At 30.2% G+C, this 24946-nt stretch overlaps 2 protein-coding genes across 3 annotated transcripts; both read right to left on the minus strand.

Moving 5' to 3' along the window:
* Window positions 1-3674: 3674 nt before the first annotated feature.
* Window positions 3675-13439, minus strand: LOC107454796 (membrane-associated transporter protein). 2 transcript variants are annotated; one of them, XM_016072100.3, is made up of 5 exons: window positions 13274-13439; window positions 10379-11746; window positions 7945-8277; window positions 6179-6354; window positions 3675-4538 (listed from the first exon to the last, which is right to left on the minus strand). In XM_016072100.3, the coding sequence occupies exons 1-5, from the start codon at window positions 13308-13310 to the stop codon at window positions 4317-4319; spliced, it is 2136 nt and encodes a 711-aa protein (XP_015927586.2). In that variant the 5' UTR covers window positions 13311-13439; the 3' UTR covers window positions 3675-4316. The 2 variants fall into 2 exon arrangements, with proteins under 2 accessions (XP_015927586.2, XP_015927587.2); XM_016072101.3 differs by having other exon boundaries at window positions 10481-11746; window positions 13274-13431.
* Window positions 13440-16869: 3430 nt separating this feature from the next.
* Window positions 16870-17637, minus strand: LOC122268747 (zinc finger MYM-type protein 1-like). Its single transcript, XM_043038917.1, has one exon. It carries the CDS (start codon window positions 17635-17637, stop codon window positions 16870-16872), a length of 768 nt encoding a protein of 255 aa, XP_042894851.1.
* Window positions 17638-24946: the final 7309 nt, after the last annotated feature.

The following is a 24946-nucleotide window of genomic DNA, read 5'->3' on the forward strand; positions in this document are numbered from 1 at the left end:
GTCAGCCAACCCCAAGAGGGGGGCGATGGTCCACAAAAGGTTGGGAGCCACTGATTTAGACCTTAATGTCTGCCCGCTACCACTAAAAGATTTCTTTCCACCCGAACAGCATACAGCCATAAAACGTTCTTGACAATAACTTCAATGGGGTTTTTACCTTTTTTTATTCAAATCGGCACGAGCCTGAATAATAGCTCTCGTGGCTCGGGGATTTCTCTGGTATTATAAATGTTGACAGATTTATGTTCACTGAGAATGTAGGAAGCCTTATGTTGCAATTTGTTTACGTGGTATTTTAATGGGACATCGTATTACTTCGCAGAATTGGAAAACTGCTTGATGCATGTATATCATGATGTCACTTGATAATCGAGCTGTAATCGTACTTAGTAATTTCGTAACATGACGGAATATTGAATATACTGAAATTATCTAGATTTATCGAATTTCGAGATTTATCGATAGATTTATCGATATCGAGATGAAGTCACCGAGCAACTGAAAATGAATCTACGAAAATAAAAGACGAAATCAATTTTTATTTCCTACATTATCACCTCAAATATTTCCATCTTTGCATCAGTGTTTCAATCAATAGTTTCAATTCTGCTGAATAAACTATTTTGTGTCACAGCCAAATCCACATTATTACATGTAATTTGGAGCATTACATCATTTACAAAAGTTCTTGGGATTACCCACCAGCTCACTAAATCACTTTTTTCACCACATTTACTGCTGACAACTTACGATGTTAAATTAAATTTTCAATAGCTGTTTAAGCACCAATACTTCTCTTTATGTATAAGAAATGTTTCTTTATGACTATACTTTTCACAAAGAACTTAGGCCTACAAACTGTTTATGCCCCCACCTTCTTTTTTTCTCTAATGTCATTAAATGTTGTAGCCATTAGTCGAATTCCCTTAATTTAAAACAAAAAAATTGCATTATGCGTGTGTGAAATACTTACAGCAGTGGATGTAAAGTAAAAGAAAAGACTCATGGCTGCCTATTTCCTACATACAAATAATTAATGAGTAGCTAACCCCTGAAGAAAAGATAAGATCATTCCAAACAAAAAGTTCTGTCGACATGTATTAGGAGATATTCTGAGAAGGCTTTTCCTCCGGCGAAGTATACGTTACATATATGGTTCAGAGATGAATGATCAAGACCGTATTCAAATGTTGATGGCTTTTACTTGGTGAAACAAAATATTATTGAGCGAAATTTTGATGATGTAAGTGGATTAATGTGTACATATTCTTTAACTATGGGGCTCGTACGTTTTCAAGTTAAACAGAACAGAGGAACATTTTTGAAGCGAAATCCAAAATTCATTTAAATGTTTTACTGTCCTTTAAAATACATAATTAGTAGTTTACTCTACTCTGACCTCTAGGAAGAAGAATTAATCTATGTCTTTTTTTTTTATCGAAAGTATCTAAAACAAAAATTATTCCTATCACTTGGTCCTAAATTTGTATTTTAAGATTTTCTGCACTTTCTTTTTGCTTTTGTACTTTTTCCCTTCCAAACAGTGGCAAGACTATTGTTGTAGAATAGATTAAAATTTAACCCTTAACCATATTTAATACTTATTCTAAAAATTTTTAATCACGCCAAATCAAGAAAGTAGATTTGAAATCTTAAGATAAGTATAAAAAAAACTACTGAAATGATTTGTTTGTTTGCATTTGGATTAATGGAAATATTGACTATTAGACAATAACTAACAGTTATCTTTTTAGAACTTGTTGAGGTGATTTCATTAACACTAAGTTTACGGACGTTTCTTATGAACCTATCTTTATGAACACGCGTTAATTTGACGCATGAACGAATACATATAATAGCACTTACAGAGATGCCAACTTGCTCCAGACAGCAAATATATATTTTAAAGTGGTAGTTTATCAATCATGATTCTTGGTTTAATAAATTCAATTTACTAGATTTTTATCCACCACTATTTCTAAATAATCTGTAGGCTTATATAATTCACCACTTTATACTTGCAAAATTTACTTAGTAGTTATTTACCGCTTTTTTTAATTATTTTGGCGTGCCCGAAGCAGTTGGCATCTCTGCACTTAGAAAGCAATGTAATTATATACTATAAGAAAAAAAATGAAAATATGAGATATATATTTATGAAATATTCTAGTATTTTATTTTTCAATACTCGAACTAAGCAACTGAAACCTTCAAAATCTGACACTCTGGCGTCAATTGATATTCTGCGTTTTTTCTTTCTATCATTGCTTATCGGCAACAGTTTATCGCTTGTTTCATTTGAGATAACGATATCGGATAACGGATCAAAGTATTGTCTGTACATTCCTATTTATTATTGATGTGATGTTTGCATGTTTACTCAAAATTTTGTCTGAATTACGATCGCGTCAAATTGACGCGTATCCGTAGAGGTAGGTATACCACAAGGAGAATTTCAATATTTTAACACTTTTGAAGAAAATAGACTTCAATATATATTTACCTCGATCAATGGATAAAAGTCATTACAAGAGATAAAATAAAAATGCTAAAGGGTTTTGTAATTTTCTTTATAAAATTCGAAATGCGTCAAAATGACGCGCCCCGTAAAACTAGTGTTAAAAATCAACAATTATAAAGTTGCAACTTAAAAACCATCATTATAACTACATTTGTAAAAGCTTTTTTATTTATTTTTTTATTTTTGCATTTCAGTTCATAATTGTTATGAAATGCCATAAGTTGGGCTCTTAATATTGTTCTGGCTTCAATATTTAGAGGAAGAAAATAACTTTTCGTTTACGCAACAGTTTTATATTTAATGTTCTACTTAACGGCAAATATATATTATTATAAACAATACTCCATTATAATGTAAGATGTGAGATAAAATGATTATACATAGTTTTAAACTTAAAGCATACGATTTTGTCAATTATTTAAACTTGGTTTTTAACGCAAACGTTTATTAACTAAAAATTGCTTATTTAATTATAAGTATTCTACTACTCTTTAGAAAACAAGAACAGCAGAATTCAATAAAGAGCAAGAATAAAGAAAAATTACCATGATTTAATAAAGTTTGAAATCATGGTAATTTTTCTTAATATTTAAAAAATTGTTAAATTTTTATTATTTTTTTTAACACAAGAAAAAATATTGTTTATTAGTCATTAACTAGGGAAATATGGATTTGTTGTTGCAGTTTCATGGACGTGTTATTTCTTTTTTCAGAACAAAAGAAAGAAAAACTTTTTTTCTTATGTAGGTTTCAAGTTAAGAAGTGAATATTAAAATCAGTTTAAATTAAAAAAAGGAAAAAATATGTTATATTTTTGACCAGTAAAAACAGTTAAATATGAGTTAAAGAAACTTGGTACTTATTTACGTTCAAAACTTAATTTGATCAAGTTCACTGAGATGTGACTCAACATTTTCCACTAAGTTCTAATGTAATATAATTATTTCTAATAAAAATTTTTATTCTATTAGTACAGTTCTAATATAATTATTTAATATGCTTATATCTTTGTCAAATATTTTGTAAATTTCGAAACATTGTTAGCAAAATAGACTAGGGAATTTAATTTTTTTTCACTATAGATATATCTTTTTTATTAAATATGAAATATTTTATTAGATAAGAAAACAACATAGAAACAAAACGCTTTCAATTTAGTTATCATAATTTATTATTGTTACAAAAGAGTTAAATGAGAAACTTTGATAATTTGTACAAAAATAGTAAAATCATAATTAATTCATCAGCAAAGTAATGCTGAAGCATGAATTCAGTTTTAATTAAATATATATTTACAGTTATACACGCAACAAACACACGTAATTAAAGCAGTGTATGACAATAAATTAATTTGTAATTACAACAGTCATGCAAAAGAGTATCACAATATTTTTAACTCTGTGTTAAATGCGGTTGAAAGACTTTTTTTCAACGTTTGTTTCAGTTTTTTTTTAATATGATAATGTGTTTAATTTCTCTTATTTGTTGACCTCTTTTAATATCGTGAAGGCATATAGAAAAGAAACCAAGTAATTCATAATTACGTATTTTTACAATTTGGACTTGGTACAAGATTTAAGCATTTTTCCAAATATGGCTTGAGTTGACAAACAAAGCGTTAACCTAAGACATAACAGATCTCAACCATATGAAATACTTTCATTTTGAAGGCAATTTTCCTTTCCATATTCAGCATAGTTTTACTTCCATCTTTCTCTAATGTTACTATATTTTGGTGAAAACCGATTAAACCGGCATTCTTTATTGAAATTCATATATTATTCATTCGTCTTCATTATATACTGAGATATGTAACTTGAGTGGCAGATATAGCTCCACACGCACTGAGTATAGCAGCTGCGAAAATGGGAACAGCACTTGAGCCAATCGCTTCTGCAACATTGCCCATGGTTACTGATAATAAAAGCTGCGCTAAAAACATCATGCTACTGATAGCAGCTACGTCTGTACCTATGCCTCGTGCATTCTTTGGGTCGAGCTTTTTCTTTTTGGAAAACTAAAAGGAAAAAAAAAATGTTTAAAAGGTTTTACCAAAGAAAGGAATTATTATACAAAGAGTATGCTACATGTTACTGAAATCCCCCCTACTGTATATATTTAGGATTCTTTTCACAAATAAATCGGACAAATATAGACATATAGACATTTGTGGTTGAAATTTAATAAATATGTGAGAAAATCAAAACGTTATCAATATCTTAAGAATTATTGCTGAGGTCAATCATAGGGAGGGTGGAATTACAAAACATCAGAAGAAATTCCTTCGTCAGATGGAACAGAGAGGCGTTTCTAATCATAGCTTTTAAATTATATCCAACGAAGAAATTAGTATTGATATTTTAAATCAGACGTTTACGGTGATTCACCTTGACTGTGATAATAAGACAAGAGCAAAAAACGTTACCAAAATCCAAATAATTTATTATTTGGATTTTGGTAACGTTTTTTGCTCTTTTCTTATTATTACTTAAATATGAATTTGTGACCTTTAATATGTATGTCTTTCTTTAAAAAACTATTATTTTTATATTTTAATAAAGGTTCTAATAATTTATACGGGGATTAAAAGTGGCAATTACTGTCCAAAAGTTTAGGATATCAGGCAGAGCATTTAAATAGTAATAATTACAACTAAGATCATAAGTCAATGAAGCTACTGCAAGTGATTATAGTTAGTAGTTACGTTGACAGATATCATGTGATTTTTTTAATTTCCAAATCAGTTCCGTCAGTTTTCAGTAATTTTACAAGATTAAAAAATGCCGAAGTAAATATTTTTAGGCAAACTCGATCCCTCTTTTACTTTCGATCTATATATACAGCGTATCTTATATAAGATACGCTGTAAAAAATTTAGGAAGAAATTACGATTTTTATCAGAGCATGCTACTAAACAAAAAATCCAATGTACCATCATTTTTAAAGTAATAATTAAGTTAAAATAACTATCATTAAATAAACATTACTGTAAAAATTACGGTATAATATTTTACGATAAAATGGATTTCACGGATGATGCATCCAAAGTGCCGGTACTTTATACCGTAATTTAATCCGGAATGCTTTACAGTATAGTTCAATTTACTGTTTAAAGTTTGCTTTGGATATGAGGACAGATTTTTTCTTCTTTTTATTAGTTGATTTTGTTTGGGTACTTCCTGTTTTATTTTCAGGCTTAGGGAAATTTCTTAAAAAATAAATCGCCTCATTAAATTAAATCTATCTTAAGGAATCCTTAAGAAAAATGCATTTAAAATTTTTGCTGAAAGAGATTTGTTTCGACATTGATTTTCATTTTTCTTTCTTTTTTTTTTAAAAAAAAGAATTTTTCTAAAAAAAATAAAAAAGCTGATTTTGATAAAAGAAAATGTGAGGAAATTTTTTTGTAATCGTAGATCATGATTACTCGTCATTGTTTTTTGTTGTGAGTACAATTATTCATGATTACAAGAAAAATTAATATTTATTGATTATTTTACATAGATTACATTTTTGCTAAACTCTGCTTTTACAACGTAAAAGTAAAATCTTTAAATCCATTGATTCCGTTTTTTATGCTGTCTTTTTTTTTCTTTCTTTTTTGCGCATTATTATCTTACTTTTTTCTTCCTTATGAAAATAAGATTCTATACATACTTGATTTTTGCTGTGATAATCAGCAACCAGGAGATATGGAAGAGTCAAAAGAGAAGAGTACATTATTCCTGCTATTGGAGATAATAGGATAACTGCCACCTTGTGTTTTGTTATGGCCATTATTATGGTACTGACGGAATATCCCAATTGAGTTCCAATGTAAACAGCTTTGGCACCTAAATAACAAAATAATCTTCCTTAAGAAAAATCACAAAAAGGTATTAAGACTGCAAAATATTTAATTTGAGAATGTTTAAATTAACCCACTGAGTTACAATATTCATAAAAGATGAGATAACTATTCGTCTTCCCTTCTCTACAGCTCACCAATTCTCAGTTTTGTTTAATTGGCTTACAACTAACTATAAATAAAACCATTATCAAATTATGCGTACATATGTTTACATATTACAAAAGAAAATTTAAACTTATCTCTATGTTTAAAGTAAATGCACGTAGAAATATATAACAAATAGAAAACTATACTGAATATTTACTGCCATAAAACTTATTGAAATATTTTTAAAATAAAAGATATTTTTTGAATAAAAAAATTAATTTTTTTTTAACTTAAATTTCTGTAAAAGAACTGAGAACATGAAAAAATGCCTGTCCCCTCCAAGATTTGTGCATTTAAATTTTTTTAATACCTAGTTATAGTTTTTCAACTGAAAAAAAAAATTTCTGTTTCACATCCTTTAGAGAATGTTTCCTCCGTAATCATAAACTTTCTAAATATGTTATTCTTTTCACCTAGAATACCTCAAATATGCCTCAAAGTTTTGGAGAAATTAAAAAAAATTTCGATAAAAAAGTACTTGTAAAAGTTTCTAATTTCCTCATAAATTTAAATAAACTTCCCAGGGTGGAGATAGATGGGATAGTGGACGGGGAATTTTTTTTTAGAACTCTTTTTTGTTCTTACTTTTGCACGATTTTATGCATAAGAAAACGAAGTATCAAGGAATATAATTTTGTTTAGTACAAGAAAGCTTAAATGATTATATAGTTATTCAAAAAAATTGTTATAAATTATTTAAAAAACTTTTTTTATTTTATTTTATAACTGACGTTGAACAGCTAACTCGATTCGGAGTTCATGACAATCAATGTTCAACTGCATAGTCTTGTAACTTTGAATCTAACCCAGAAGAAAAAGGAACACTTGGATCAAGCATTGGGACAAACTAGTCTTCTGGGAGGACTTTTTGATGGAACTAACTCAACATTACATGGAGGGGAAAACCACGAAAACATTCATAATTAGTCGACGGCCAGGAGATTCTAACCCATAATCCGTCTACAATTATAGATATTTTACGTCAGCATTGTGGTCGGTGCGAATAGGGAGCAGAAGTCGTATCAACCAGCAACCGCAGGGATTTGAACCTGGCAGGTCACCTCACTGAGAAGCAAACGCTCTATCTCCTGAACCACTTCTTTTCAGCATATAAAGTATGAAGCAGGCGAAATGATCTCCCGATCATCTGGTAAATGCACCTAATAAAAGTTGGGCCCACTTTTTGAAGTGAAAAAGATATTGTTATGAGCTTGCCTAATTGTACCTTGTCTTTTTCTTATGGAGTCACTTGTAAAGTGACCGGTGATAATTATGATCATTCCTCTCAATCATTGAACAGGATACTTAACAGGAACAATGTCCATGATCAATCGGAAATTTTTAAGGAATCGAACTCGTTTACATTGAATTAAAAAGGATATTAAAAGCAAAACATTTTTCTTAAGCAGCTGGGTTTTACACTTACCAACTTTCTTTACCAAAGCTTCAACAAAGAGTGAATAGAATGAGCATGATATGCAGAAGAGTGCCAATCCCCAACATCCAAACTGAACACCTTCTTGAAATGTTGCATATTTTGTTGAGTCCTGTGCATCTTGAGGGTCACCTCCAAACACACACTCACCCACAAAATCCGTGAAGTATAACATGTAGCATATGCAGGACATCCACCCCAAGAGGTTCGTCAATGAAAGAATGCGAAGTGACCTGGGCATGTGAACGATAGATAGGAGGTATTCCTTCAATTTCGGACTGTCTTTTGCAACCTCTGTCTCATTTGTAATTTTGATTTCTACATCTGGAAATATAAAATTTAAACAAATTGTTTAGATCTAATGAATAGTGACTTTTTTTAAGTATTCTTATATATAATTTAAATTTAACATTCCCTTAATGTAAAGTTTTGTGGCCATATTTTAAATGAGTTAATCTTCATAACTTGTTCGAAGGTTGTGCTCTATTTGAAAAGTACTTTCAAAGTTTTTCTTAAATAGAATATAAATGAAAGGTCGAAGTTTCTCAGAGGAGAAGCTAATTAAATGAATTGTAAAAGTTAATTTTAAGTACCGTTAATGTCAAATTTAGTTTCCTTATTTCATTACGCACAAATTAATTTATATCGATTGCTCATGTTCAAATGTTGTGCAAAATTTAAAAGTAATTTCAAAGTATTTCTTAAATAAAATATAAATGAACAGCACAAATTTCTGTGAGTCGAGTGGATATACAGAGTCTCATTTAGGCAATAACAAGTCTAAATATTCGGAATGTATTTGTAATGCGTAGGAATTTAAAATAATATAGATGGAAAATCTTCATAAATTTCTCATATATATAAGGAGTGAATAAAATTTTCAAAAGTAGAGTTAAGTTGTAGAAATTTGCTTAGAGAACTATAACTTTAAAAATTGTAAACAGTACTCGAAATGTCTATGTAAGAAAGATAAAAGCTTAGACTTCAGCCTACGAGTAAGATGACAAGTATATTTCATTAAAAATGAATGAAAATCTTAAGTGGGTGAAAAGTTCAAAGCACACTTTAGTTTCATAAAACACTAACAATAAAAATTGAACTTGAGAAAAAAAATTTATTGAAAGTACAATTCATTTTTTCAAAGAAAATAAAACTATGCGCTTTTTTCTGTACTTTAGTTCATTAACAAATAAAATTTACATTTAACAAAGTCAATCAAGTAGGTATTTTTAATCTGTTTCTGACATTTTGATATAGAAAATAGATATTAATTTAACATATTGTTATATCGTTAACATATTGTATATTGTTATATAATAGATATTAATTTAACATATGTAATTGATTATATTTCCGATCTTTCAAAAAATTTTCAACAGTTTAATATTTAGAATTATTTTTATTTTCAAACAAATGTTCACATTTAATTTTTGTAGTAAAGTATTTAAAAGAAATCATAAAATTAATTATTATATATCGTTGCTTTTGTTTATAGTTTCTCTACTTTAGCAATTGTTCGTGTAAAAAAAAGTCAAAAATAGTAATTTTCAAGTTTAAAAGTTTTATAACTTTATACTTTTCTAATAATTGTTTTTAAATTATGAGAAAAGCTATTCCTTAAAAATTTCTGTTTTAAAGTTCCTAGGTAAAAATTTTTTGTAAAGTTTCTGTTCAAAATATTACATTGTCAAAAGTGTGAAACTTTTGAAGAAACTAAAAATTGATTATCTTTCTTTTTACTAAAAAACAATAAAATTTAGTATAAAAAATGTAATAAACATACTTAATAAAACTCTGCTAAATATACTTAATGAAGTTTATACTTAATGAAACACTAAATTTAGAGGAAAAACTACTCTTTGAAAACATAGTTTTCTCTCTTTAGCTACCAACACAGTAAAAATTATTTTTTTTATTTGATTTTTTTTAATATATTCTTCCGTAAAAAGTATGAAATGTTAAAACAATTAAAGTAGAGAGTTTTTATAAAATAGGAAATAATAAAAATTGAAACTTAATGTTTAATTCACACATTCATCACTTTTAAATTATGCAATTATGGTCCTAGCCTTATAAAAATAGTTTTTTTTTCCTTTAAAAAAAGGAACTTAAAGAATACTTTTGATAAGAAATAATTTGAAAACCAATGTAGAATTATAACTCTCTAATTCTCCTAACCCCATTGAAGCAGGTATTTTAAGACTCGTAACTAGTTTTATAAAATGAAATGTACATTTTTTTATTTTATTAAAAGGATGACAAAGGTTATTTTTTCTGAGACAGCCATGAAAACAAAACTGGGCATAAGAGTACAATATTTATTAAGTAAGATAATCTATTCAGTTCTGGTTCATGCTGACTAAGATTGGGTATGAAAAGATAGGATTAAAAGGATATTTAAATATATATATAATTTCGAACTTACTTTGTGATTTATCTAAATCCTTAAAGCTTTTATTTTTATCTGGTACATTTTCATTCAAATTTTTAGAACTTTCTTTGTCATTGGTGAGAGCTTTATTCTTACTTTTTGAATCAATCACTTCTTTTTCTCTATCAGCTCCATGCATTTTCTTGTCGGCTTCATTAAGGTTTTGGTCGACGCTTATTACATCCATTTCTTTTGAATTTTTGTCTCCAGTATTTCGGTGAAGTTTCTCTTTGTACTCTTTGTACATTACTGGATCTTTTAAGAGAGGCAGAGGTAATTCAGAAAAACTGTTCAATGATATAGCCAGACAGATGAGAAAAATTATAGTATTAATTGTAAAAACAGCATGAATCTGTCCACCAAGAAGATCTCCAATCCACGTGTTTCCCCAATCTATCGCACCCATGGCGTATCCAAGTGATCCACCAAGTCCTGCCATTATTGTAAATGTGCTCAAGCCAGAAGCGTGATCTGAAGGAATTGATACGTCTAGCAAATATGTCCTGGCGGGAGACTGGCATGAATCAGCACAAAAATCTAGTAAAACGACTCCAATGACTGTAAATGCAATGCTCCATGGTTGAAGATTTGAATTGTTTTCTAAAATTTGGTCATTTTGAGATTCTTTAAATAGTTTATTATAAGTTTCTAAGTCTATTTGTGAACTATTTTGATTGATTAGAGTTGAATTTTCTGAAAAATAAGCGAGATAATATTCTGTCGATAATTCTTGCATTTTTGTAAAATTTAAAGTTCTATTAGTTTCCACATCAATTTTAAATGTACTACTTCTCCCATCAAGAGTACCAGATGGGTTACCGATCGAGGCATGGTTACGTCCAATATCTCCAAGAGCCACACCTATGTGATGTCCACTTGGTACTAAAATGAGACCTAATAAAATGCCTATTGAATACAAGATGATGAAGGGTCGTCTACGACCGTATTTTGATTGACAACTGTCACTCATGGAACCTAATATAGGTGAAAGAATGAGTCCAACTAACGGACTTAAGCACCATATAATTGTGACGTATTTGATACTTAAGCCAAGACTTAAAAGTATAGGGGTCACAAAAGCAGTCTCTGCTGCATAACAGAACTCAATTCCACACACAGCACCACTTAATTTTATGTGTTCCCAACGACTCTTGTGTCTAAAAGTGTGACTGTATTTGTCAGGAATGTGTTTGCAGGTAACAGTGTCTGTAGAAACAAAGAAGTTTTTAATTTTTGTTGCGATATTCTTTTGTACAGCTTTTCCGCCAGTGAGTATAGTTGAATGTTGTCCCTCTAGTATGGACTCTCCTGTGCTCTCTGTTGTGGAGAAGCCATTAGTCATTGGAGTTTTCTTTCTATCACCTGCAAATAAATACAATTATAGAATTTATTTTCGGTGTTGCAAATGATATAAGATGCAATAGCAAGATAAGTTTAGTTTTTATTTCATTACATTTCTGAGGGTAAATAACAAAGTTGCTACAATTAGTGCAAGAATAGGGCAGAATCCTCTCTTTTGTGGTAAGCAATAAAAGAGGAAACAGTGAAAACCTACTGACTTTTTAAATTTTATTTGGCTGTTCCCCAACATTGTGTGCATCAGGACGTACCTTGCTATTAAACTAAGCCCAGCAATTTGCAAGTAGGTTAACATTTAATACATATCTGTTATTAAGCATGGTATTTAGAGTTTGTCTTGTTACATACCGAACTTTAAACTGTCATTCAAATGTTTAAAAATGGTGTTTTAAGAGCCCTAATTTTCTATGTGTTCAAAACTGGTATCTTATACTTAATAGTGACTATCATTTATCGTTGTTTTTAGGTAACTGCTGTTTAGGTTACTTAAATCAGAACTTGTACTTAAAATAATATTATAATGTTGGTCGTAGCTTCAGAAATATTCAGTTCTAGATAAATGAACTTGAGTTACCATAAGAACTGAACAATCAGACAAACTTAAAATGTGATAAACAAAGATTTTATGTAATAGTCAAAATAATAGTTAAAAATACAAACATCTCAAAATAACTTCACAGCTAAAAACTAGGGAATTGGAGTTGCATAATTAAATTAATATATTTTTATCAAATGGACTAGGCAAGTAAAACTTGTAACACCACAAGATTTAATGTGTTTCCTTTCAAATATGTTGCAAATTTTGGTGTTCTGATTTGTGTCATTGATTTTAGCAACGCGCAGTTTCATAACCATGCTCTTTCATTAGAGAAATAAATAAACTGTTAATTCAATTTGGTGACTTTTCTTTTTTTCCTTCCTGAAGAGCACCCGTCCAACTGATAAATATACATTTTAATATGATTTTTTGTAAGTGTAATTTATGAAAAGCATATATGTATGTTTAAAATTTTTAGGACTTCATTCGTAAATTTTCTTTGCTCACAACAAAAAATTTGACGGTAAATATAAATAATATTTAAGCGTCATTGGCTCAGTGGTTAAGGCATTGGATTTTCATAATGAAAAACTGAGGTTCGATCCCCCCATGATGGCTTGAAGCCTACTTAGCATCAGATCAATGCATACCAGATCATCAAAGGCAACCAGTGCGCAATGGTGACCACGTTGCCCCAATCATGTCATTGTTCAGGAAATTGTTGAGCCTTTAACCTCTGAATCAACATAGCCCTCTGATCTACAATAGGCTGTTGTGGAAATATTTTACTTTTTTGCGAGTAATATCTAAACATAAAAGTGATACTATATCGTGGACTCCCAAAAATTAAACTCTTCGTTCAATTCAATTTGAAACATAAAAGGTTGGGAATAATTTGGGTTTGAGATAAAAATACTGAAAATCAAACTAAAGTAATAATTTTCAAAAATAAATAAATAAAATAATATATCGGGCAATTAAATTTTACTTACCACCATTGCCTTCCACGTTGTAATTATCAAAACTCATGTTTAATTCAATTTAATTGCGATAAAAATTATTTAAGCTGTCAGTTTTCTTCTATGATGACTTGAGAAAAGAAAGAATCTTAGGAATATTTTACTATTAAATGTATCTTTTTTGTTTGTCTTACCCCTTATTAAAATTAAAATATTTATCCCTTTTCTTAGCCAATAGCTGAGCTCCGTAGCTGCAGCTATATTTTATTGTTTAGATAATTTTAAGATAAAAGCATTTATCTTAATATTATCCTGAGCATTTTTTTTTTGTTTTTATGATGTTAATTGTTTTAAAATTTATGATGGCTTACGCAGGTGCTGTAAATATTTTTTATAATATCCTAGATGTAAAATAGAATATTCTTTTGCATAGAAGTGCAAACTAGATTCAAGCAGTCAAAATAAGCAGATTAATATAGACTGCACTATAATCTTTAATAACTATACTTTTTGATTAAACTTTTGCTTATTAGTTTAGTAAACATAAAATAATTAGAATAAATTTACCCGATATATTTGATATATAAACCAGATATTTACACACATAATTTGTAGTTATGCTATTTGTTTAATTATTTGTCATTTTGTCAACTGTCCAAACACGTATTCATGAGTTAACTAAAGCAACAGAAGTTATATACTATATTATTTATATATTTTTAACATTTATTATAAATTTATTTTTAAGGGGTACCGTGATTGGCTCAGTGACGACTGGAAGTTACCACTGATATCGAGCTCGTCACCGAAGTGGGCGGACCGGTGACGGATGTGGATATTCAGCAAGTTTAAAATATCTGGCAAGGCACCGGTGATTTTCCATATGAGTCTACTTTTAGCATCTGGCAATCTAAATTGTTAACTTTTATAATTTTCTCTCCAGCAGCGGACTGATCGTTAAGGCACGGTTCCAAGCAGACCACCGAAGTCAAGCATCACTGGCTGTGGTCAGTGTGCGGGAGAGTGACCACTTGGATCAGTCTGCGAAGGGTCCGAGGGTGTGCGGTTTTGGTCCTCGTTAAACTGCTCTACCGTAAAGTGCTCGACTTCACTCGCAGGTCGTCCGGGTACCGAAGCGGGGGTGCTACCTGCCATCCCCTCTGCAAAGGATCAAAATTGTGATGGCATGTCTTCGGATCATCCTCAGGGATGTTTCCCTGACCGTCGTCAATAGCCCATTGTGCAGCTCTAGTGCGACGTAAATTAACAACAACAATCTATAGTTTTCTTGTGTTTATTGCATTTCTCTTCAATATTTTAATTTGACTTCTTTTCTTCAAATTTAAGAAATGGCTTTGGTGAAAAAAATTGTTTTTAACTTGCAGTGATGCAGCTATAATAGACAGTTTATTATTAGACAAGGTCCTTAAGATGTCATATTCGACGGTACACCGGAACTTGTTTCTTTTTACCAGTGAATCATTCAGTGCTTCACAGCAAAGCAGACAGTGACTGAAATCATCGTGATTCAGTCACCTCGATTGCAGCTGCCCTAAGATGCTCCATATGCGAGTGTAATTTACTTGCTAAAAAGTACGAGTAAAACTTTTTTAATAAAGCTAACTTTCAAGACTAGACCGATTATTTATTTACCACACCCTGTATATTCAGTCTTCTGTGGGGAAACTTCAACTTTTAACTTCACGTTGCAAAGAGGTTAAATATACTGCATCGTTGTTCTTAAAAATATAGTTGTTCTTATCAAAAGTATCATCGAGAAGAGATTTGTTGCGCATCTGCAGATTCCATGTATGGAGATAGTCACGCAGTTCGTATATAGAGATGGTAGTTGTACTGCAACTGAAGATTTTGTGTATGGAGGAAGAACTTCTAATGCAATGAGTGAGTCAGTTAAACCGTTGATTTCAATGCACTGTCTACAACAACCCAAAAACGATTCCTGGAAGTCGAATATGTGCTTTTGATGTTTGGCGCCATTTCTTACAAGATCCTTCATGTGTACAAAAGCTTCGCATAAACTAGTGATATAAGGTGACTCCATAGATTAAAATCACACAGAATAGAATCTGGGTCATCATTGAGAACATCAACACAAATAGAACAGCCATTCTCTCAACCAATCAAGGTTGCACATTTAAACAAATCTACAAAGGTTGTCCACAAGGATCATGCTTTGAACCAACAGTCTGGAATTTAGTTATTAATAATCTTCTTATTACTCTTAGCAATAGTCATATAATACAGGCATTTGCTGATGATATAATAGTTCTTAACTACGCGAACTCGAGGAGAGATCTAGAAAATACAACAAACAGCACACTTAATACAATTCATGATTGGTTGATTAATAATAAACTAACGCTTTCAATAGAAAAGTCAGTTTTCATACACTTCAAGAAATCTAACAGAGGCCCCATCTTTAGAATTAACGGACAAAAAATAGCACAAAAAAAACCATTTCAGATATCTCGGCGTAATTTTGGATAAAAATCTAAACTGGGGTCCCCGTATTGAAATCCTTAAAAACAAATCCAATAACCTCTTAAACTCTTTAGCAAAAATAAATACAAAAACCTGGGGCATCAATCACACCGCAAGAAAATTTATATACAAGACAGTCATACTCCCTTCCCTCTCTCATGGATCCTGTGTTTGGGCAAGCAATATGTCCCCAAGAATTATGAGAGCACTTGAAACAATCCAACGGAAATTTCTATTAAATATCTCTAGATCCTACCATTCAACTTCCATAGCCGCACTCCAAGTTCTATGTGGTATCCCCCCTCTTTATAAACAGCTTGAATTGATCTCCAGCCTGGCATCTCTTACCAGGGCCGGCCCTAGACATTTTGGCGCTCCGGGCAAAACCTTAATTTTGCGCCCCCCCTCCGTTTTTTTTAAAGTAAATCTCATGCGACCATATCAGAAAGTCAAGAAAACATTGAAAAAAAATTTAATAAAAAAAAATGTTTTATTAAAACTCAAACATCAGATAACAAGATAAGAAATTTAGCACTTAAGGCAAAATAACAAAAATTAAAGTGTAGTAATGCTAACTAAACTAATATCCCATATAATAAATAAATTATAACGAACCAAAGTAATTAAAATGCCCTTTTTCTAACTTTTCATTCGGCAAACTCACGAATCAGTGATTTCAAGTCTAATTTGTCACTAATTTGGTGTTCTATAGCATCATTGCCAATCCATTGAGACGATTTTGCGCCTGCATCGTTTTGAGATTTTTATTATTTTTTGTTTTGAAAAGCTTCTTTCCCCTGAAGCCACAGTGACTGGCAATGTAAGTAGGATTCTTAATGCTTTGCTGAGGTTTGGTGCGAATTTAAGTGTAGCGATAAACTTGAGAACTTCAACAGGGGTTTCCTTATTTGTTAATGACGAAACAATGCTTATTTCATCAGCTAGTTCCAGGACGTTAAGATCGCTTGAATTTCAATCAGTTAAAACTACTTCCAAATCTTTGCAATGAGCCAGTAGCTCATTTCTGGGCATGTCTTTTAGACCACAAATATTATACAAAAAGCTGAAATAATTACTGTGAGTATTTAGCAAATTATATCTGGTTTCCAAGGCATTTATTGCTTGATCTATAGTGTGAAAAAAAAATCTATTTTATATTTTTGTTTGAGGTCTTGAATGGGTTCATCCGGGCCCTCATACAAAAACGTTCTTGTTTTGCTTCTGACACGATGACGTGGTGTGGTGGTTTCGAAATTAGCTTCCACGTCAATCTCTGAAGCAAGCTCGGTTGCTTCTAAAATGATGCTTTCAAAAGTTTCATCTGATCTCAGGTTTTCAAAGAAGAGTTTGCAGTTGCTAAGCATATCAATAGCTTGTGACATATCAAAATTTACAGTTTGCAAAAGTTTGCTGATGGGGTTAATATGACTCAAAATTTTGTACCAGATCACAACAGAGCATATAAATTTGAACTGCTTCAAATTATTTAATAATCCGCTAGCCTCGTCTCTGATCATATTATCGATTTCTGAATCTTCATATATGCTGTACAAAGCATCGTGAATTGAACCAATTTGAAACCGCAGAGCTTTTAATGAGTTGACTCGACTTTCCCATCGCGTATCACTCAATGGTCTTAGGGTGTAAGCATCAATATATTTCCGTAATATTGCCCAACGAAAAGAGGAAGAAAAAAATGTATATAACTTTTGAACAATATTGAAGAAGTTGGCTGCCTCAAACGAGGATTTTGCCATATCGTTTACAACCAAATTTAGCGAATGGCTGCTGCATGGAACATAAAATGCTCTGGGGTTTATATTTCTGATTCTTGTTTGTACTCCCGATTTTTCTCCTCTCATATTGGAACCATTGTCATACCCTTGACCGCGCATGTTTTCTACTTTAAGCCTATTTTTAGAGTGTACTCCCTACATTTTATTTTTTTATTTGTAATATATAACTACCCAATTTTTTTTAATACGAAGGACAAACAAAATGAAAAATACTCTGCCAATTTATGGGCATCTAAGCTCACACGATTAACACCAAATCATAATATTTCATTGTAGGTACCTCCACTGGCAAAAAAAAAAATTTGATACCACACAAGACATTTTTTGATGTAAACTCTAATTTTTGAAACCCCCCCCCTTGTGCGCCACTGGCTTAAAAAAATTAAATGCATTTTATTCAATTCCAGACTCAATTACTTTCATTTGATACCACACAAGCCATGTTTTGAGCTAAACTCTCAATTTTTGAAATCTACCCCCCACCCTTTTTTTGGCTTATGTCCGATGGATTTATTCGTTTTTAAAAATGAAAAGAAAAAAAATTAAAACACTTTCCTTCACAGAAGCCAAACGCACTGGACAATTTGCACAGGCACTTTTTTAAAGCTTTTTTGCACTAACAATTTAAACAAACTATTTTATTTCGCACCAGCCGAAGTCTAGAGGCAAATAATGCATTGTTTTAAGTCTACTTCCTTTTTATATGCAGTTAAAAAGGGCTGTTAGATCTTGTTTCGCTTGGTTTCAAAATTGTAGTTTCCAGGGGCCGAAAAACTTGTCAATTCTTGAAAGGCGGTGGTTGAGTGGTTTTGTCATGTTGAATTGGATTCAACTAGATTTTGCCTTAATGTTTAAATATAATATATTATTTGAATTATGTGCTTAGAAATAAAAATGATAAATTCCGCCTGCGCCTCTCAATCTTGTCAACTATCATTTTGGCGCCCCTAGATCATTGCGCTCCGGGCGGCCGCCCGGATCGCCCTACCCTGGGGCCGGCCCTGCTCTTACTCAACTGAAAAAGGACATAATACATGATAATATAACATATTGTTACAATGATTTCAATACTAAGCAACCAATCCCCGCCTTTCATCCTTCAAACTACTTAAAGAATGTAATAAATCTTAAAGAAAACAATAATTATAATCATCTAAATATGCACAATTACTTTACATATGGTTCTAAAATGGAGACAGGTATAGGCTTTGCATTTTACAACATAAATTTCTCAAAAAATTTCACTCTTAGCAAAAATAATTCCATCTTCCAAGCTGAATTACTAGCCATTCTTGAATGCATTCTACATATTAAAAATCAAAATGATTTCAACAATACTCAACAATATACTATTTGGTCAGATTCGAAATCAGCTCTATTCTCAATAAAAAATTCTTGTACTAATAATAAACTATCGATTAAAATCCAAACACTCTTATCTAACACTAATATACAACTTTCATGGATTAAAGCTCATCAAAACAGACAAGGTAATGAACAAGCAGATGCCCTCGCCAAATTATCCACGACTAATAAACAAAACTATTTCTATCCGTATCCTATTTCTTTTCTCAGGAAACAACTCAAAACTTCAACCAATAAAAGCTGGCAAATATATTGGGATAACACCGACAAAGACTGAAGACTTTATAACATTATTCCCAAAATGAACTACTTTAAATCTATACCTACAAAGCAAGAAATATGGTTCCTTACTTCCCTACATATTTCAAATTCCTAAACATAACTGACACTGATCAATGTTCATGCGGCCAACTGGGTACTCCAGAGCACTATCTTACTGAATGCATTTACACTGCCTCTTGGCATACCCGTCCGCCGAATCAATCTAACCTTTACAAATGGCAGAAAAACTTCCTAACTAACAAGACATTAAATACTAAACTTAAAAACACAATGCATTTTTTATCCATTAATGATAAATTAATAAAATTTTAATGTTAACCTCATTAAGATTATGGACTGCCTACTAAAAAAAAAATATTTGTCTTACATAAAAAATATATATATTCATGTATTTAAAATATTTATTCTGTCTAACATGATACATTATATTTATGTACACTTTCTTTATTCTTTTTCTTTTCATTTCTCTTTTACAATTTTTATGTATATAACAAAATTCATTTTTTTATTGTTCATGTTCTTTTTACTTCATTTATTGTTTCAACCATTGTTTTTTTCTTTTAAACAAATGTGTTGCACTTCATTGTCTTCTGCAAGACTTTCAATGTTGTTTACTAAATTTTATTGTAAAATTTTTTATAAGTATTATGTAACATGCAATTTTTTATAATAAATTCCCACTGTTCAGGCCAGCTCACCGGGTTGTGGTGCGCTGGACTGGTAGCCAGACGTGGACTATACGGGTAAGGATTTTGCAAACCTAGGTACGTGTCCACGTCTGGAGGAAAGGAAAAAAAAAGGAGTAGAATCTGTGTAATGCGGAGGCCATGCAAAGGGTCTGACCTGAATCTTTCGTCTCCTCCAGATTTAGGGCCTGCACTCATTTTTTGCGAATATATATATCTGTTTATAACTATGTATAACTTTAATAACTTTAAAGCATTAATAACTATATAAGAATAAGACGTGGTTATCTAAATTACTGAATACATTGATGAAGTTACAGTCAAATCTCAAATTTTTAAGAATTCGCGAAATTTTACCAACTTAAGTTTTATTTTTTATTTTCCCATATTATACTTTAAGCAGATTCAGTTAGTTAGTTTTAATTATCATTCTTTTCACTGAAATTTGCAGGGTTCTTTTTTTTTTTTTATCCGTTGAGTGGCGCAAGGAAAATTTGCTTTTTTTATGTGGAATGATCTGTAAATACAATTTTTAGATTAGAAAAGTGAGAATCTGATAGTAACTAGTAATGCTTATCAAAAAATTGTGAATTTCTTTTCAAAATTATCCTTATTTAAATTGTGTATTCTGTTAAGTATTTCAATGTATAATTTAGCACACAAAGATATTTAAACGCCTTGTGTAACGAAATTATTGTTTGATTCCTTTTTTAATTTTATTTGTCCAATTTCAAAATTTTTAATATTTTTCCAACTTCTAAAAATCATGTTTAAAAAAATATATATAGCTCACTAAAGTTTCCTTTCAAGAAAAAATAATTTTTCATATTTTGTGAAGAAATGAAAACTAACTTTCAAACTTACAAAGTGAAAGTGAAATTTATTTTGCGTCAGCGTGTACGAATTGAATTATATATTACTTCATATATTTAAAAGAGTTTGTCTAAATTTTTCATTAATTTATAGCTAAATACCCACTTTTGAAAATGTTTTTATTGATGGCTGTTTGTCCAAAAATGTGTTGACGGCTGTGAGACTTCAATTTATGGCTAGAAAGTTCTCTAGCGATTGTCCCCCGCCAGTACAGTTTATGACAGATGTAAACTCAGATTCTAGAAAATGTCATTTACAGTCAAGGCTTTTTTTTTTTATAAATAAACTATTGTGTTGTTAAAATTTTCAAAACTCTAATCATATTTTTCTCAAACTTTACACATGATTTGGCATTTTTATAGTAAATTACGTTGACCTATCATCAATATTTCCTATTTACTACAATTTACTTTGGCAGAAACTGTTACTAAAAATAAAGTAATATTCATCTTACGATATTGTAAAAATGAAGTAGGAAATAAAAATGAAGTAATATTTACCTATAATAAATCTTACTAAGTGAAATCTCGTTCTGATTCTAAGAGCTAAACTGATTTAGATCGTAATAAAATGAGCGTAATAAATTTTTTTTTTATTATATTTGTATTACAACTACAATTTTTGATGAATAAAGAACTTTAAGGGTCAACGCTTCTATTAAAGTACATACAAGAACGTTTCATTATATTTTGGAAAATAAATATTTTAAACTTTGACTTCCAAATTTTTTTCAAAAGTTTTTTTTGAAAATAATTTATTCAACTAAAAATTCTTTAAAATATCAAAAAATTAATACATATATTTAGCTGTTCATTTTTTTCAATATTTAGATACACAATAAAAAACAATTGAGAAATATTAAAAATCATCTCACAAATTCGCTTCCTCTCCGCATTTAGATACAATTTTTTTTAAAAGTGAAAATAGATAATTTTGATAAAATAAATACTTATATTGCATTCTGCATAATTTTAAGAGTGTGTGAAACTTGAAAAGTATTATTAAAAAATTCCCAAAAGAAGTTTAAATGCCTACTCTTAAATGGGAAAAGGAAGTTTTAAGGTATCAAGTATAAAACCATATGGTTTTAATAAAGAATAAAAAATTCTTGAAATTCAATAAAATTATTTTTATGAAAGTAAACACACAAAGGAAGTAAAGCATTTCCGCGAATGCCCATTTTGGGGCAGAAGGGTCTTGAAGATTAATGCTCCACAATTTCATGACCAATGGTCTACCAACAACTGGGGGCCTCCTCGCTTGCTTCCCAAATAAGTACCTTGCTTTTTTTGGTACCGAGTCGATGCTAATGTGCGAGTGAACTGGGGGGCGACAATGACAGCTCATCGCCTTTAACCACCTCAGGTAGCAAAATGATATTATCTAACATTAGAAAGATGCAATATAATACACCCTTGCTAGAAAAAGCTAGACTTCTGAATCCTATTTTCTAATATTATATAATATTAAATTAATTATTAATTTAATAAATATAATATATTATACGTATAACATTAAATTGTGCTCTATCTAATTTTCAAACTTTTAAAATTATCATCTATTTCACTATTTTTGATCCAGCGCCACTTTTTTGTGTGTTTATTATTAATAAGTAAACATTTATTTATGAAAGAAATCAATGAATTAAATATTACTTAAAAAATATCATTTTTAGCCAATGCAATCTTATGCCAGAAAATGCAAGAAAATATTGGTGGAAGTAAATTCTCATCGCGATATAAAGCTGGGAAAACTTCTTCAACTGTTGAGTTGTAACTTCTTCATGATTTTTTGCATTACATCGTTATATTTCTTCGCGGTCGGCGGCTAGCATGAATCGTTTCATATTTAAGGTATTTATAATTTAGCAATTTTTAATAAACTTTATAAGTTTCAATGATAGTTACATAAAACATTAAAGTAGTATCGTAGGTAATGCTTTTCCATTAGTTAAAAAACAGCTCGAACAATAATATAAAGCACGATGTGTTAGAGAAGAAGATGTTATGGGAGCAATTAGTGTACTTAATAATCTTGACCACTTAATCAAAACTTTTAAGAATTAATTTAATGATCATATATTTAATGAAGTCAGTAAATATTATGAATTGTGATCATTATTGACAGCACGTAGTAGTTGACTTCTCTGTTTAAACGTATTGTCTAACTATAAATAATAAGTACTGAAATTAGTTCAGAAAATGCTTGTTAAACGTTTGCTTAGTCTGCGGCAAAAATTTTCAGCAACAATAAAAAAGATTAAAAAGAATACTTATCTGCTTGCCATGTTAAAATAAATAAAAATTAATAATCTGCTACTTTTATCTCAGTTAAAACCATTACATTGTAGAATGTTTAAACTTTAATACAAACAATATTGTTAACAATATTACTAATATTATAATATTTCATGTTTAAACTATTGTAAAACAATGAATAAAACATTTTTCTTCAAATTTTTTAAATATAGACTGGTTTGTATGTTTTTATTCATCATTATTTACATTAATTTGTAAGCGATTAAGAAATAAGCAATAATATGGTCTATTAAAAACGGTGTTCATATTAAATACTGCAAACGGTCAATAAAGAGCAAAGTTAGAAAGTTGGTACAATTTTTATTAAGAAAGTTTTTAAAAAAATGCGAACATTTTCTGTTAGCTTCATATAAGCTTGTGCGATGTATTAAAATTAAAAGCATTTAATTTGATATATTTTCGTATCTGAAAATGCCTGAATGTTCACTCCAACTGAAAAGTAGACCTGAAAATTTAAATTTTCGGCAAGTAGCCTGGTAGACTATAATGTTTTAGAAACCACTTTTTCCTTAAACCTAATGAGTTAGTGACTGATATCAATAGGTCCAAAAAGATGCCATTTAAGACCTTTAAAAGTGACATTTTTACAAAAAATTTTTTACTTTAATTAAATTATATTTAAAAAAAATCCTATTATAAATAATCTAAGGCTGTAAAAATTTAATTAAACAATAAAAATAATAAATATGTGACAAAATTTAGTTAAGCATACTGACTTTTAAGGGACTATATGTAAAAATATTGGGGGTGGGGCAAGTATATTTAATGTATATATTACAACTTTGAAAAATGTGAATTGCTTAAGAATTCTCCTTCTACATGATTTTTTCAACCACGAATTGATGGATTCTGAATTCCCAGAGTATCTTTTTATATTGATGCACTTTTACATTAAAACGATTTTAAAACTAAGCAATCGAAGAAAATAAGCAGTTGTTTATTTAATACTTTTTGCCTCTTTTTTGGTTGACTTGCTACTTAGTGAGTAGTTATTTTTAGGTCTAAAAAAAGGGTTAAAAGCGTTCTGCAGTATGAAATTTTTTTTAATAGTTCTAACAGTTTACTTGGGAGTGCTTCTGAGCTTTTAGTTCATCTCTCTCTTGTTTTTTGTTTCTTGTGTGGCTCTACAGAGATTTTTCGAAGCAGGTATCGCTCCGGAATTTACCCATTGAATTTCATTGCAAAGGATATTACAATTTTTTGAAAACATTTTCAAATTAAATAGTTTAAGTTTCAAATAAATATTCAGTGTTAATAGCTTTAAATTTGGTTCTTGCATTGTATAATTTATTTTCATTTATAATTTCAGCTACAGCTCTTCATCTTCAAGAAAATCTACTATAAAGATACTGTTAGTTTTCAACTGCAAAAAACTTCTTCCCAGAGCCGAATCCAATTTTGAAAGGGGCTATTGAATACTACAAATGGAAATTTCACACTCTGTTGGAAAGCTGGAGTTATAAGTTTAATCCTTACAGCAAATGAAGCAAACCAGTGTGGATATTCAGCAAGGTCCACTTTAAATCTGCCATGGAGGAATGTCATGTTGATTATGGTGTTGAAGTTTGAAGAAAGTGGGAAACCTGTGAGATTCATCCCGGTTTAATGCTTTTGTGTAGTACACACATTATTAACTATTGCTGAACATTTCATAAAAGCATTTAATGACTGCTTGGAAATATATTTTCAAGTAAATAATGACGTGCAATTGGAGGAATAAACTCAAACTGTGTCAATTATTTCTAAAGTCAAGGAAAAAAATTATTTTATTTATTAACGATTATGTATTTTTAACTTGCGTTTAACCAATGGTTATGGACGTTTATTTTAAGCAATGAAGGTAATGTATTGCATTTACAATTGCATGAAGTTTATTTTATAGTG

This window comes from Parasteatoda tepidariorum, chromosome 1 (assembly GCF_043381705.1).
Source record: "Parasteatoda tepidariorum isolate YZ-2023 chromosome 1, CAS_Ptep_4.0, whole genome shotgun sequence".
Lineage (NCBI taxonomy): Eukaryota > Metazoa > Arthropoda > Arachnida > Araneae > Theridiidae > Parasteatoda > Parasteatoda tepidariorum.

What these genes read in the sequence shown, in the direction of transcription:
- LOC122268747 (XM_043038917.1), bottom strand. Translation starts at nt 17,637, where the DNA reads ATGCGCGGTCAAGGGTATGACAATGGTTCCAATATGAGAGGAGAAAAA.
- LOC107454796 (XM_016072100.3), bottom strand. Translation starts at nt 13,310, where the DNA reads ATGAGTTTTGATAATTACAACGTGGAAGGCAATGGTG. An exon ending in GGATTTAGATAAATCACAAA is followed by an intron (nt 8,278 to 10,378) that starts GTAAGTTCGAAA and finishes TTATATTTCCAG; the next exon opens with ATGTAGAAATCAAAATTACA. An exon ending in AGCTTTGGTAAAGAAAGTTG is followed by an intron (nt 6,355 to 7,944) that starts GTAAGTGTAAAA and finishes TTTGTTATTTAG; the next exon opens with GTGCCAAAGCTGTTTACATT.